The sequence below is a fragment of the Anabrus simplex genome, chromosome 1 (genome assembly GCF_040414725.1).
Source record: "Anabrus simplex isolate iqAnaSimp1 chromosome 1, ASM4041472v1, whole genome shotgun sequence".
NCBI classification, from domain to species: Eukaryota; Metazoa; Arthropoda; class Insecta; order Orthoptera; family Tettigoniidae; genus Anabrus; species Anabrus simplex.
In genome coordinates this window covers 960267467-960283484 of record NC_090265.1, presented here as the reverse complement: position 1 = coordinate 960283484, position 16018 = coordinate 960267467, and the positions used below count along the sequence as shown (strand labels likewise).

General features: G+C 39.3%; 1 protein-coding gene across 3 annotated transcripts in view; it reads left to right on the top strand.

Moving 5' to 3' along the window:
• Fntb (Farnesyl transferase beta subunit) overlaps window positions 1-16018 on the top strand; it is a 339753-nt gene that overhangs the window by 26302 nt on the left and 297433 nt on the right. For all 3 annotated transcript variants that reach the window (XM_067136752.2, XM_067136751.2, XM_067136753.2), the window contains exon 2: window positions 12481-12624. In XM_067136752.2, the coding sequence (XP_066992853.1) occupies window positions 12481-12624 (144 nt within the window). The remainder of the gene's footprint in view (window positions 1-12480; window positions 12625-16018) is intronic.

Sequence of the window (16018 nt, the reverse complement as noted above, 5' to 3'; positions counted from 1 at the left end):
AATGCCCCCCCCCCTCCCCGAAGTTGATTTCCCCCCCCCAAATGAGTGTTTTTATTTTTAAAGGTGATTTCAAACACCCATTTTCATGTCTGCAACATCTTTTGGTTTTTTATGTATAAGTATCCTCATACAAATAATTCAACTAATATTTCAGTCCTTCCATCTCCCCTTAAGGCTTGGTTTCTCAGAACTGACGCATACGAGGTGCGAGGCCAACGTTGCGTACTTTCTTCGCAATGACGCTGCGAGGCTCGTGGTTTCCCACGTTGCGCAGCTGATCAGTTGCCGAGCATATGTCTTATGCTACTGTTGGAAGGGGAAGCGGCTGATGATTCAGAAATTATCCTGCGTTGTTTTGGAGGAGTAGGCAGCAATGTCTTTAAAAATAGGAAAACCGAAGGGGGCTAAAATATTCTTGTAAAATGCCATTTGATTGACAGTGAAAGTAAATTCATAAGTTATTTTCGGGTCTCAAGGGACCTTTTTCAAAGGATTTTAAATGTTATCCAAGAAGATATTACGAAGACAACGAGTAATAACAGGCATCAAAAAACCAACTCACCTGAGGAGAAACTCTGTGTCACACTAAGATGAGTGTAATCATTTAGTAAATCTTAAGGTAATTAATCGTCAAATAAAATTAATTTGTCGTCTTCTAAAGTACGAGTATATTTTAATTTCAACAGATTTTTGATACCAAGTATTTCCTGAGGCACAGGTACGAACATGTTTGTACAATAGCCTACAAGATTATTTCTGGAAAACGAACAATTACATATTATTATAATTAGTGAATTTACCTTAAATTATCACAAATACCTGGAAGAAAGATTGAGCTAGCTATTGTTTATAATACGGATTGCAATCAGGGTAAATTGATGTACTGGGACAGTTCAGTCAACACTTCATCTTGAACTGACGATGGACCAGGTGACAATTCCGCGATAACAGTTAGTATCCTCGAAACTATTTGGTGTTGAAAACGTTGTGGATGATGTGGTCCATTGTTGGTATAGATGCCGCATCTCCATCTCTGTTACAATTTGGCAAACTATCATCGGCGTTTCGGCTATGAGCTCAGGAGAAAATTCCATCGCCGTCTTTGCCATACTTTTGAAAAAGTCTACCACATGTTGATCTTCTTTGCGTCCTTCTGATTTGATAGCTAATATTTGTTTCATAATAGCCATCCTACCTTCACGTCTCTTTTTTTCTCATCAAGTGCTCGATCCTTTAAAAAGATGGCCTTCCTTTCTTTGTAAGTTATACAACACTGGGTGCATTTGAACTCCTTCAAACAGTTCCTCGTCCATTTCGTCCGTAAAGGTCATCGTGTTGCTTAAAACAGTGAAAACCAGAACAGAAACAATGTCGCCTCGCACAAATCTGGCCGGACGAGTCAGTGCACGGTAACGCTGCGAGGTCTCACTGTGAAGTTGCGCAGACTGCGCACCGCGCAGCTTGAGAAACCACTTGCATAAGCTCGTGTAGTCTGGATTTGTGCGAGGCGGACCTCGCACCTCACATGCGTCGGTTCTGAGAAACCAAGCCTTTAAGTGGATTTTCCGAAACCAAAAGAATACATATGTCTTTCTTTTTAAAAGAGACTCTAAATACCAATTTTTACATCTGTAACAACTTCAGTTTTTGATATATCAGTACCCTAATAAAAATAATTCAATCCCCTTTGCAGTCCCCCCCACGTTAAGTGGTTTTTCCAAAAACAAAATAATACCCGTTTTTATTTTTTTTTAATATTAAAAATATCAGTTTTCACATCTGTAAAATGTTAAGTGTTTGAGATTTACTCATCTTAAAAATTCATCCAACCCACATTTCAGTCCTTTTTACCCCCTCCCCGCTTAACCCATTGAACTGCAATTTTTCTTGAAAATAAATATACATTGATTGCGATTTAATCTGGCTTAAAAGAGAACACTTTTGCTACAGCAAGTCAACACACTGAAACACAGTTCACATTCTAACAATAGTTCAACACAGTGTGCTAGATCTTAAAACACTCATATACATGCACTGCCACCTTACACTTATCACATTCATAGCGGGATTCACCCCTGTTCTTTCCCTTGGGATTTTTTCTTCTGCAGTCATAGCAGACTTCGCAAGAAAAGCCACAGTGAGAAGGTGAAGAGATTTTGGGAGAAGGAAAAGGCAGCTACATCAGGTAAATAAGTTTAATTGTGCTCATTAGTCAGGCATAACGAAATAATAATAATAATAATAATAATAATAATAATAATAATAATAATAATAACCGCATCAATACCTCCTTTCAGCAGAATAAAAACTATGGGGCATGGAGAACTGAACTCTGTGGTAGCAAGAAGATTACACCACATATTATTTGGTACATTGTCTGTTTGTGTACACTTTCAGTCTTCTAGGTTTATGCCCACGCCTACCTGCGTCCCCATCTTCATTTTCTTCAATAATGTCATCTAATTCTTCGGAATTACTAATGCTAACGTCACTCGAAGGGAATTCAGTATCACTTTCATTGGAAAAACAGTCACTGACATCGCTTTCCTCCAAAAAACGTAATATTCGAGCTTCACCCGACTCGGCCATGACGTTGACTTTACCTTCACTAAAGCTTTACGCGGCAATTTACTCGGTCATATTTAGACTCTTTGGCGGCGAAATACGTAGCTGAAGGGCAAAGGTAGCTGAAATGCAATTACCAACATCTCGTAGACATGTTGGGGTTGCAAAGATATATCAATATGTATCCTTGGAAACCTCAACAAAGCAATAAAGAGGGTGGACGGAAATTTCCGTCATTGCATTTATGGGATCCCGCGGACAATGACGGAAATTTCCGTCATTGCAAGGCAATGGGTTAAGTGTTTTTCCCGAAAACAAAATAGTACATGTCTCTTCATTTTTAAAAGAGATTATAAATAACTCATCACGTCTGTAACGTTAAGATTTTGAGATATATTGTAGATATGCTCAGGTATTATTTGTACAGATTTTGGTTGGCAGCTATGCTCATAATCTCGCTGCTGTAGAATCCTGGACCTGAAGTTGCCATGGTTGCGGCAGTTCACTTCTTTATCAGATTCCGAGAGCAGGGGTAGTGTGGTGCCAATATCTCCATAACGGTTGGTTTTAGGGCCCGTAGGGCTTATCAAGTTTTGTTCTTTGCGTCAAGGGGCTTAAAATGAGCTTTGTCGCGTCCTTGCACAACAAATTTTATATTTCGCCTGTATTAGCCTATTATGTTTATATCTCCCCCATCTTCCCCCACCTTGAATCGTTTTGGAAATAAAATACAGCCCATGTCCCTCAGGGATAATGTATATTTACATTAGTAAAAGGATTTTTAGAATCGGTGCAGTAGTTTCTGAGATTAACCTCCAGATATACACAAACTAAAAAAAATTGCACTCTCTCCTTAGCTTAAAGGAGTCAGCCTGATTTTGTCTTTTCATGATTACAATAGATAAAAAACTTATGTCATAGGTGTGCTTGAATGACGAGCATTCTGTTTGCTTGTCATCAGACTCCACAACTATGTCACAACCTGCCAAAGTAATGAAGATTTCTTCGTGGACTGACGTTCATGATGCTCCTATTCCAGCAGATGAGCTGGAAAGATATTTAAGGCAAAATTGTGGAATGAAGGAAGATAGATATCGCGTCCTATTGGAGAACAAATGGGCCAAACTATTCAAAATTTCACCAGATCACTAAGAAAGTATTATGTATGCAAGCATCAAGTTCAGCTTCAGAGAGAAATTTCAGTTCAGCAGGCTTCATTCTCAATGCACGACGGTCTCTTCTACAACCAGACAATGTTGATGCTCTTCATTCACACTAATTCCATTCCACCACCATTAGCAATGACCAATAAATTACGCACACTAAGTAGAAGCTATGTTCAGGTTTGTTTTTGTTGGTGACATATTGCACATCATTTCAGTTTGTATTTTATTATGAGGTAAACGCGAATGAAGTCCTATTAATATGCTTCGTGTTATTTAAATTCTTTTTCAGTTAACTTGATGTCAATTGCAGACAAATATTAGTTTACAATAAAGTTTTGGTTTATTATTATTATTATTATTATTATTATTATTATTATTATTATTATTATTATTAATGCAGTGCAGGAGAAATCTCTACCGTTTAATTTCAAAATGCGATTAGCCTACTTTGAAATAGTTATTAGCGTACGGGAATTCGTAGAGTGAATGATCCAAATAGCAGTGTGACGTGAATATTTCGTTGTGCATGGCGCACATGTTATTGTGGAGAAGTACTCAAGGTTATTCTACTGAGCCTGCCCAGTGCGGTGGGCTGTATGAGACCAGTGCTGTGGGCCAGTATGCGGCCGCGCCAGAAGAGAACGGCACTGCACGGACTGGCATGCCGGAGCCCGTGGGTTTGAAGTGCTGCGTGGTAGGCCTGGCTGCAGGACCCTGCTACCTGCCACATTTCAGAGTTAGGTTTCAACCAAAGATATCCAGACGTAAGGGCAACTGAATTTCCAGAGTTGATCCTGAATGCCTGAAGGAGAATTGCCGATGCTTTCGTTTGTGATATACAAGAACAAGATCCCAAGGTGTGGGCAGATCTCTGCAACACTTCAGACATCAGACATGAAATTAGGACGGCCACCCAGGAAACTTAAATACAGATGGTGGAACACGACGTGCGATAAAGAGATTGATGATCAAATCAAAGCATGGAATAATTGGAATGGACATCAGACAATTCAATAATGTGAGGTCTTCGTAAAGATACGAAGATTAACCTCCAAAATAATCCGCTGTGAAAAACCTGCCTACGATAAAAGTAGACTCGTAGGGATAGAATAGAATTTCCAGACAACACCAGGAATTTCTAAAAGACCATTCGAGACGATTTATCCAGGTATAAACCACAGTTATGTTTTTGTTGAACTAATGGAACACTAGAGACAAACAGTAGAAAGAATTGCATCGGACTAGACTTACTGAACTGTGATCCACCAGTGGAAAGACTGGACTTTGAAAAGCCTGTGCCAAACCCAGACTCAAGTCCCCCAACAACTCAAGAAATTAGAGATAATCTTGAGAATAACAAAACCCCTGGAGAGAATTTCATAACTGCAGAGATGCTGAAAATAGGAGGAGGTGACCTCATAAGAAGATATCATGCACTCCTAACAGAAATGTGGCAAACTGAAGTGATACCATAGGATTGGAAGAGTGCAGTTATCTATCCATTGCATAAAAAAGCTGATTAGAGCAAACCCTAACAACTACGGAGGCCTATCTCTTTTGCCATTTGTCTACAAGATTCTAGCTAAAACTCTTTTAAACAGAGTTGAACAACAAAATATGATTGGTGAATACCAAGTAGGCTTCAGAAAAGGTAGATCATGTGCTGAGTAAATTTGTAGTCTGAAGACGATATTAAGGGTATGCCGAACTGCCAAAACGTTTGTCACCTTTGTGAACTTTAAGAAAGCATTGCCTCTTGACGGACAAACTGTTTTTGACTCCTTAGAAGAGCTTAGAGTTGATAGGAAGACAAGAGCACTAATCTTGCAGACTCTCGCAGACACAACATCTAATGTAAAATTTCTCAGTGAATTGTCTGAGCCGTTTGGAGTACGTACAGGAGTTTGCCAAGAAGATGGTCTCTCCACGATTCTGTTTAACTTAGTGTTAGATAAAGTCATCAGAGAATGGGAGAATCAAGGTGAAGTGCCTGGCTTTTGCAGATGATCTAGCTGTCGTTATTAAGACTAGTGAAGGAACCAAGTATGTCACAGGGCAGTTACATGAGATAGCATCAAAGGCAGACCTTCAAATATCGTATGAGGAAACTCATTTTATGAAAACTGTGTATCAGTATATCTGGAGATCCTCACTACCAACTAAATATGGGATAATTTCATGTGTGTCGTCTTTCAAATATCTTGGCAAAGTCATACTACCATGTGGACTGAACAGTAAAGCCAATTTAGAAAGAGCTACCAAACTCCAGAAAAAGGATAGAGTAATATGGAATCACTACAATAAAAAAGAGAGATTGCATAATGTACAACTTTGTCATTACAGGACAGTTCTTTTTGCTGGAAGCATTATGTGCCTCAGAAGCTGATCTCTAGGAGGCCACTCTAAAATTGATGAAATTGGAAAGCAAAAATGAAAAATTCTTAGAAAAATACATGGTTCCACTCATGTAAATGGCATATGAATTAAAAGAAAAACTACAGACCTATACACAGCAACAGATAAGTTTACTGATGCCGTACGTAGGAGACGCTTGAAACTCAATGGTCACATCTGTACAATGGACAATAATAGATTTACTTAAAAAAAACTATTAACTATAATCAATTCAAAGAAGGTAAAGATCAACTGGTTGGAAGAAGACCAAGCTAACAATTTCAAATGTGGTCTTTAATTGGGCATAATGAAGAAAGAACAAGAAAAAAAAAAATGTCACATTCATCAATCAGAAACTAGGAACACTGAGATAAGTCACTTTTAAATATAGTAAATCAATCTTCCTAGTTTGTGCAGAGACAGCAGTGTTTGATCCTGTAACAAATCTTTGGGTCTTTCCACAAAATATGAAGGGAGGAATGTGTTCAGGTAATAACATTCAAATGCTAAACTAAACCACAAGATGAAATCCTTTAATGGAATTCTGACACTTGCCAGTGTAATTGGCCCATTCTGTCAAATGTATTTTAATAAAGGTTCTATCCCCTGTGGGTTGGGGATGCAGACGTAGAATACACCCACGGTATCCCCTGTCTGTTGTAAGGGACGACCAAGGGATGATGACATTAGAACCATGAGAATACTTGTGATTAGTACCATTACGTGCGGAACACCATGGGTCAACGTTACTTGCGACTAGTACCACCTTGCGAGGAAACCCATGAGTCTGCGTTACATAGCATTAGTGCCATTATGCGAGAAACACTATGGGTCTGGGTGTTGTTTGTAATAATGGCCATTATGTGTATTCCATTGGTCGGTTCCACTGTGTCCAGAATGGGTCTGCATTTCCTATGAGTACTACCACTTTAGGAGAAACACCATGGGTCTATGTTGCATGTGATTAATGCCACTAAGTGAGAAGCACCATGGGTTTGTCTGGCACCCATGATTAGTTTCACTACCCCCCCCCCCATGGCACTACAGCCCTCGAAGGGCCTTGGCCTACCAGGCGACCGCTGCTCAGCCTGAAGGCCTGCAGATTGCGAGGTGTTGTGTGGTCAGTCAACACAATGATTCCTCTCGACCGTTATTCTTGCCTTTCAAGACCGGGGCTGCTATCTCACCATCAGATAGCTCCTCAATTTTAATCACATAGGCTGAGTGACCTCGAACCAGTCCTCAGTTCCAGGTAAAAATCCCTGTCCTGGCCGGTAATCGAACCCGGGGCCTCCGGGTAAGAGGCAGGCACGCTACCCCTACACCACGGGGCCGGCTGATTAGTTCCACTATGTGAGTAAAACCATTGGTGTGCGTTCCTCACATAAGTTACTCTTATGTGAGGAACACCATGGGTGTGTGTTGCCTGTAGGCATTTCCATAATGTGTGATATACAGTGGGTGTACATTGCCTATGATTAGTACCACTATGTGAGCAACACCTTGAGTATACATGGCCTGTGATTAGTTCCACTAAGTAAGGAACACAGTGGGAATACCGGCACCCATAATTAGTCCCACTATGTGAAGAATACCATGGGTGTGCGTTGCTTGTGAGTAGTACCCTTATGTGCAAAACACCATGGGTTTGTGTTATCTTTGACTGGTGCCAATGTGTGTGACATACCATGGGTCTACATTACCTGTGATTAATACCACCATGCGAGAAACACCATGAGTTTACGTTATCTGTATTTAATACCAATATAAATGGTCCGTTATTGGACTTCATAAATTTTCCAGCCAATTCATTCCTGGTTGCCAGCGTTTCGCGCCCGTGTGCTAAGTTGGGCTCATCAGTTGGTACTCAGCACACCCACCAAGACGCATGACTAGTACATACCGTGGAGCCCATTGCGTAGACTACTTGAAGCCACCGTCAGTGCCTATGCACTATGAGAGACTTTGTCTCCTTACCAAAAATTGATGCCTGCTTGGCTATTAGATGATATAGATGTTGATTCCCATAGAGAACCTGAAATATTTGTCCCGAATGAGTAAATTTATAATACCAATATAAATGGTCTGTTATTGGACATTATAAATTTTCCAACTAACTCATTCCTGGTTGCCAGCGTTTCGCCTCCCTGTGCTAAGTTGGGCTCATCAGTTGCTACTTAGCACACCCACCAACGAAGGTTAGAACGTTCATCTAACTGCCATCTATGAAAGAACTACGATACGTAGCATGGTTTTAAGCTTCGAATTTTTGCACAAGTTGTACGGGAGTTTACACTGGCGGTATTATAAATTTACTCATTCGCGACAAATATTTCAGGTTCCCTATGGGAATCAACATCTGTATCATCTGTATTTAATACTGCTATAGGAGGAACATGATGGTTCTCTTTTACTAGTGATTAGTACTGTTATGAGGGGCTGGTGACCTGGATTTTGGACCCCTTTAGATAATGAGTATCATCCCAGCAGTTAAGGCATTGTGAATTGGATCCACTGATTGTTTTTGTTTCACAATCATTTTTTCATCAGCATTTGTCTTAGATTTTAGTCACTGGATACATTTTGAGGTTTTAATTTTTGTTTCGTTCACCTCGTACCATTAGGGGGCCGATGACCTTTAAACAACAGACATCATCATCAACAAAGGTTCTACTGGATATATTCTTATATTTCTCTCGCAGCACCTGACAACATTTGCTATATTACCTCTCTGTGTACTGTGTATCGCAATGTTGTGTTTTTTGCATGAAGGTACTAACTTGCTCATTACCAACATCTGTTGTTAATACTCACGAAAGAGAAAAGAAAGAAACAAACAAACAAATGAAGTGTACTTCCAGCTGAATGTTTTCCGTGAACAGAGTGAACCTGGGGATCATGATCATAGCATCACATTGCCACAACCCCCCCCCTCCTCTTCCCACCTCTCCACTTTGCTGCATGGTTCAAGTTATCTGTCACAGGTTTCAAGTAAGACTGCTGATGAAAACATTGGAAGAAAACAAAATGACTGTTGGAGGTACAAGAATGAAAATAGTGAAGACAGAATGGGTCATTAGAATTATTATATATCTTTTATTGTAAATTGTACTTGATTACTGAATTTGTGTTATGTGATATTCTTTATACAGGAACAACTGGACCAAGAACTAGGAAAAGACCAAGGAGGATTTTGGCCAGGCAGAAGTTGTCCAGATCAAATCATTAGTCTTAAGTGGATTATGAATAGCGATGAGAATTATATGCACTAAAAAGTTAAAATGGGCAGGCATATAGGCTCTTAAATTAGCCAAAATAGGCATGTAAATAGGCACTAATGTCCAAAATAGGCATGAAAAAAATACAATTTAATAACACACTCAATTACTATAAAAGGAATTTACAACAAGCAACTTAATGGAAATTCTAAGTTCCCATGGAGGGAATTAGATATTTTTCCACCAATAGAGCATATCAAAAATCAGAAAAATTAGATGTATGGCTATTCAGGCGTATGCTCTATTAACCAGCGTTTCGTCTTAGGTCTGACACTAGATTCTTCAGAGTGGGATGTGTCAGACCCTACCCACTGACGCTGGGGTGTATGCAGGTGAACTTATCAGAACCCTAATTAAGAGGCACAGTCTGATAACTGCATACGGGAGATAAAACTCCACAATGGAATTAATGCCCGCCTAGCAATTCTGAATGGAAATTCTTAAGTTCCCATGGAGGGAATTAGATATTTTTATCAGACTGTGCCTCTTAAATAGGATTCTGATAAGTTCACCTTCATACTCCCCAGCGTCAGTGGGTAGGGTCTGACACATCCCACTCTGAAGAGTCTAATGTCAGACCTAAGACGAAGCGCTGGTTAATAGAGCAAACGCCTGAATAGCCATACATCTAATTTTTCTGATTTTTTATATGCTCTATTGGTGGAAAAATATCTAATTCCCTCCATGGGAACTTAGAATTTCCATTCGAATTTGCTAGGCGGGCATTAATTCCATTGTGGAGTTTTATCTCCCATATGCAGTTATCAGACTGTGCCTCTTAAATAGGCTTCTGATAAGTTCACCTGCATACACCCCAGCGTCAGTGGGTAGGGTCTGACACATCCCACTCTGAAGAGTCTAGTGTCAGACCTAAGATGAAACGCTGGTTAATAGAGCAAACACCTGAATAGTCATACATCTAATTTTTCTGATTTTTGATATGCTCTATTGGAGGAAAAATATCTAATTCCCTCCATGGGAACTTAGAATTTCCATTCGGAATTGCTAGGCGGGCATTAATTCCATTGAGGAGTTTTATCTCCCATATGAAGTTATCAGACTGTGCCTCTTAAATAGGCTTCTGATAAGTTCACCTGCATACACCCCAGCGTCAGTGGGTAGGGTCTGACACATCCCATTCTGAAGAGTCTAGTGTCAGACCTAAGATGAAACGCTGGTTAATAGAGCAAACACCTGAATAGCCATACATCTAATTTTTCTGATTTTTAACAAGCAACTTGTCGATGTTTTTTGGTAGCAATCTTGTTCTCCTGTCGGGTAGAATGTTTTGTACTGAGAGAAGTGATTGGACAAAACTTCAATGAAGCCCCATTTTGGCCTACATTTACTAAAAACTCGGGTAATGGGGGAGAATAGCCCAGTGAGGTATCAGTCAGAGGAGCCCTTTCTGTTATTTCACCATTATCGTGCACTGTTATTTCATTCTCATCACTTTCACTGTCTAAATCTACGATGAGTTCCTCTCCAGAATCATTATAAATCATTTCAACAGCTCCTTCAACAGCTTGCATTCGGGGTATAGTGGGTTTGAACCCTACTTTTAGCAGCCCTGAAGTTGGTTTCCTGTGGTTTTCCATTGTCACACTAAGCAAATGCTGAGGCTGTACCTTAATTAAGGCCATGGCCGCTTCAATCCCGTAAGACCTATCTGTGTTGGTGAGATGAAAAAGCAGATTGTGAGCTTCCTCTCCACTCCTGTCAGTTTCATATCACATTGTCACCCTAAGACCTATTTGTGTCAGTGTGACATAAAGCAAACATCGATCCCACAGGATATTCTCAATACCTGAAGAGTTTCCATCTGTTGCCCAACTTTGTAAGCAAGGATGGCACCCATTCTTCAAGAGGACATTCTGAAGAAAACCTGATATACACAAGAAGGGGAGAGAAAATTGGGTTGGTATTGGTGGTGGAAGACAAAACAGGGCATAGTGATGATGTAAACATAAATTTTCTCTCTTCCCAAACAAACCAACAATGACCAACAATAAATAATGAGAATGATACCTGCTGGTTTCACTTCCTTTTTCTGTACTTGCTCAGTGTCTCTTGTCTTCTATCACCAGTACTTGTGAATCTCTCCAAAAAATCTTTTTTCCTATTATATTTCTTATTGCTGTTTCACTTGTTGGTAAGGACCTGGAATAATCATAATGTTTCTATTTCATTTTATATAAAATGAACACTACAAGCCAGTGAAGGTGAAGTAAGGATTTAAAGGACAGGGTATATAAGTCTCTGGTAAGACCGCAGTTAGAGTATGGCTCCATTGTATGGGACCCTCACCAGGACTACTTGATACGAGAACTGGAAAAAATTCAAAGGAAAGCAGCACAATTTGTTCGGGTGATTTCCAACAAAAGAGTAGTGTTACTAAAATGTCGCAAACTTTGGGCTGGGAAGACTTGGGAGTAAGGGGACGAGATGCTCGGCCATGTGGTATGTAATACCAATATAAATGGTCCGATATTGGTATTATAAATTTACTCATTCGGGACAAATATTTCAGGTTCCCTATGGGAATCAACATCTGTATTATCATATATGTGTATGTTTCGAGCTGTCATTGGTGAGTTGGTGTGGAATGACATAAGTAGAAGAATAAGCTTGTGTGGAGCTTAAAGTAGGGAAGATCACAATATGAAGATAAAGTTGGACTTCAAGAGGACAGACTGGGGCAAATATTCATTAATTGGATGAGGAGCAAGGGATTAGAATAAATTATCAAAGGAAATGTTCCATAAATTTCCAACTTCATTGACAATATTTAAGAAAAAGCTAGGTAAACAATTATAAATAAATCTAAACAATTGATAGGGGATCTGCCACCTGAGTAACCGCCCTAAATACAGATCATTGATTGATTGATTGATTGATTGATTGAAGATGTGTGTGGGGGGTCCTTGTTATCTGGGAGTGTACCCTGATAAATTATTATTATTAGAGTGTAACATAGTTATTAATGCTAAATGGATATAAATTGCTTATTCTCTGATTTCCTCCAGGCCAACAAAGGTCACAGATTTTGTGATATTTATTGAAATGATTGTTTTCAGGTGAAAGTGGAAGATTCTGTAGAGGAGCTTTTCGATTTATTCTCAAAGAAATTGTCTGTGGAGGTAGATGCACCTTTACTTCTCCGAAATCGTCACATAGCCTTTCTTAAGAAGTCCTTAACTCACCTGCCAAGTACATATGAGGTGAGCATTTTTATTATCTATTAAACTGGACATTTTATATGTTCAGACTTCTTGTAGCAAGTAAATCTCTAGCACAAACCAATTAACATGCTTTTGCTGTCATGAACTTCCCACCTTTAGAATTAATAGAAGTTTCCCTGTCTTCCTGTGCCCCACTTACCTTAATGTATTTAAATGACCAAGTTGCATTCTTTGTCACTTCTCTCTAGTACAGTATTGTAAGGGATAGAATAAACCAAGAAGCTAGAATATAACATATGGAGTGATTGTTGCTGTAGTTTAATTAACATCTTTTACAGTATTTTCCAGGCAGAGTGGGATTCTGACTTGACTAAAACTTCACTTCGGGAATAGTGCAATGGCACATTTCTCCCCTTACTTTGACTAAATATATTGCTTGCGATATATTTATACATAATTTCCATTTCAATGTGACTTTGTATTATTATCTTAACTGTCCGTTTCCATGGCTAAATGGTTAGCATGCTGGCCTTTGGTCGCAGGTGTTCCGGGTTCGATTCCCGGCGGGGTCAGGAATTTTAACCATAATTGGTTAATTTCGCTGACACGGGGACTGGTGTATGTGTCATCTTCACCATCATTTCATTCTCATCACAATGCGCAGGTCGCCTACGGGTGTTAAATCAAATGACCTGCATCTGGCGAGCTGAACTTGTCCACGGACACTCCCGGCACTAAAAGCCACACGCCATTTCATTTCATTATCTTAACTCTCTAGTTTATTATGAGGCTTGATTATTCAGTGATTTATGTTAACTCGCCGCGTGTTCTTATTATACTCATGTCGCAATGCTTATGCTGTCATATGGCCTGCTTGTCGTCGCTCAACTTGACTCATTGCTGTCGTCCGTTTTATACTCCAGATGAGAATAACCGTTTTCATTAACAAGTTCCAACATGTTATTCAGTACCTGTTCCTGGTCTTCCCTATAATAGAGTTTCATGTTCAGTGCGTTGTGAATGCTTTTGTAAGTGCCATTCATGTTCTCGAGTTCGTAAGCGTTGTTTCTGAATGCTCTTTTATGTACAGTTCATCGTATAAATATACGAACTTTGAGAACACTTTTGCAGGTACGTTTGAGCTCGGTGATTTCCCTATCATTACAAGGTCGTTTTCTTTTAATGGCGGATGGAATCTTTTGACCATATATATTATTTCTTCGAAATTAGGCCTCGCTTCTTCCATTTCATCTAGAATAGCGTTCCATGGTCTAATTGGATAGTCGTTGTTGTGAACTACGCTGGGTATCTGCCCTGTGGATTCGTGGATTGTGGAATTTATGTTCTGTTCAATGATTTTGATAACGTCTATCCACTTCCAATGACATTCTCCACAATAAATTCTACAGAATTTTGATATCTCCTTCATGCAATTTTCCACCAGGTTTGACGATGGATGCCTTACTGAGCATAGTATATGCCTAATGCCTAACTCTTTCATCGCTTTGCAGAATTGCACAGATTTAAATTGTGTATCTCAGTCAGTTAGTATTTTACTTGGTTTCTGCATTTTTGGTAGTACATTTTTCAATAGGCATCGCAAGACCTGTTTAGAATTTGCTCTCTGAATTGGTTGCAATGATATATATTTTGAAAATACATCCATGATGACTACGATCACTTTTTGCCCTTTTCTCGCTGTCGGTAGTTGACCGAAGATATTGATTGCTTACATCTCTCTTGGCTTGGCTGGTAGTATGGCGATAGGTTGTGTCTGGTTAAGAAAGTATTGTGTTTCGTTCTTTGACAGATGTCACATGTCCTAACTGTGTTTTTAACTGTTCCCCTTAGCTCTTTCCATGTGAATCTTTCTAGGATGGTCTGTGCTACTTTATCAATGCCTCCATGTCCAGTAATTCTATGGGTATGCCAGATAATATCTTTCTGTAGCTCCTTCGGTACAGTTCGCGTTTTCTCTCAGTTCTTATCTATATAGCTGGTCAGCATCGCGTTCCTAATTACATATACCCATGTCATTCTCGAGTCTCTGATGTTGTCTTCTAGTTTTCTGATAATGTGAATTAGATTCTCATCTGACCTTTGCAATGCATTTATGTCTCTCAAGCAAGTCTTCGTTTTGTTGTACTAGTTCTATTGTCTGGACTTCTTCTTCCGTTGGATTCCGACTTAACACATCTACTAAAATATTCTCCTTACCACTGCAGTGTTCAATTTCTAATTGACATTGCTGTGTGAACAACATCCACCTCATTATTCTCTCGCTTGTCATGGCAGCCTTCAATCAAAAAATCAACGCTTTATGATCTGTTCGGATAGTTAAGGATACCCGTATACAATCTTACTCCATTGTTGCAGTGCATAAACAATTGCTAACAGTTCCTGTTCTGTTGTCGTATAATGCTGTTCATAATTTCTTTAATCTTCTACTGGCGAATGCCGAATATGTACGTCTTTTAGAGTCGTTCTCTTCATCTTGGTACAGACATGCTCCTATTCCAATATTTGATGCGTCCGACTGTATAATAAATTCTTTTTCATAGTCTGGGTAGCCTAGTTTTATACTGTCTAGCATAATTTTTTTCATTTCCAGAAATGCCTTTTCTGTTTCTTCAATCCATTTCTGTCTATTGTTTATCTTTAAGAGCTCTTGCAATGGTGCTGCTACTTTAGTGTATCCTTTGCAATGGTCTGCGAAAAATTGTCATCCCTAAGAATTGCCTTATTTGCTTTATTTTCACTGGACGTAGGAAATCACGTACAGCTTTTATTTTGATCGGGTTAGGTCGTATCCCTTCTCCATCTTTTATGTGTCCTACGAATAATATCTGTTATTGACATGTTACGTAGTCCTCCACCTCTGATGTTAGGTTCCTATCCAAGGCCCTTATCAATAGGGCACAGCTGTTCTTAACCCGTGAGGGGTCGCGTCCGATAGTTTCGACCATTTCTGTTTATTTTGATCAATCCTTCTGCGAACACTTGTTTATTATACTTTCTATTCCTCAGTACCTTTCAATGGACTCGACCACTCTTCCGTCACACCACTGTTATCACTCTCCGCTCCTTCAGTGAGTTACAAGCTGTCTATCCAGTCGTTTCAATAGCACGCGACTCCATTCTATTCAACCATACGCAACTCATGGCATAGAGTTATTTATAACGCAGAAAGTGCACTGTTATCATTCATTGTTCAGTAGGGGGAGAAGGAGCATTGTCTAGATGTGTGTTAAACGAAATTAAACATCATTTTAAAAATATCTTCCATAAACAGAACTTGGAATATTTATTTTCAATTTCATCGCCAAAAGGCCATCTCATTATTACAATTATGATGTTAAAAAGTGTTTCTCTGTGTTTATATAGTATTATCTTATATTATTGTAACAATAAATAAGCATTTGGTGTTTTGTAT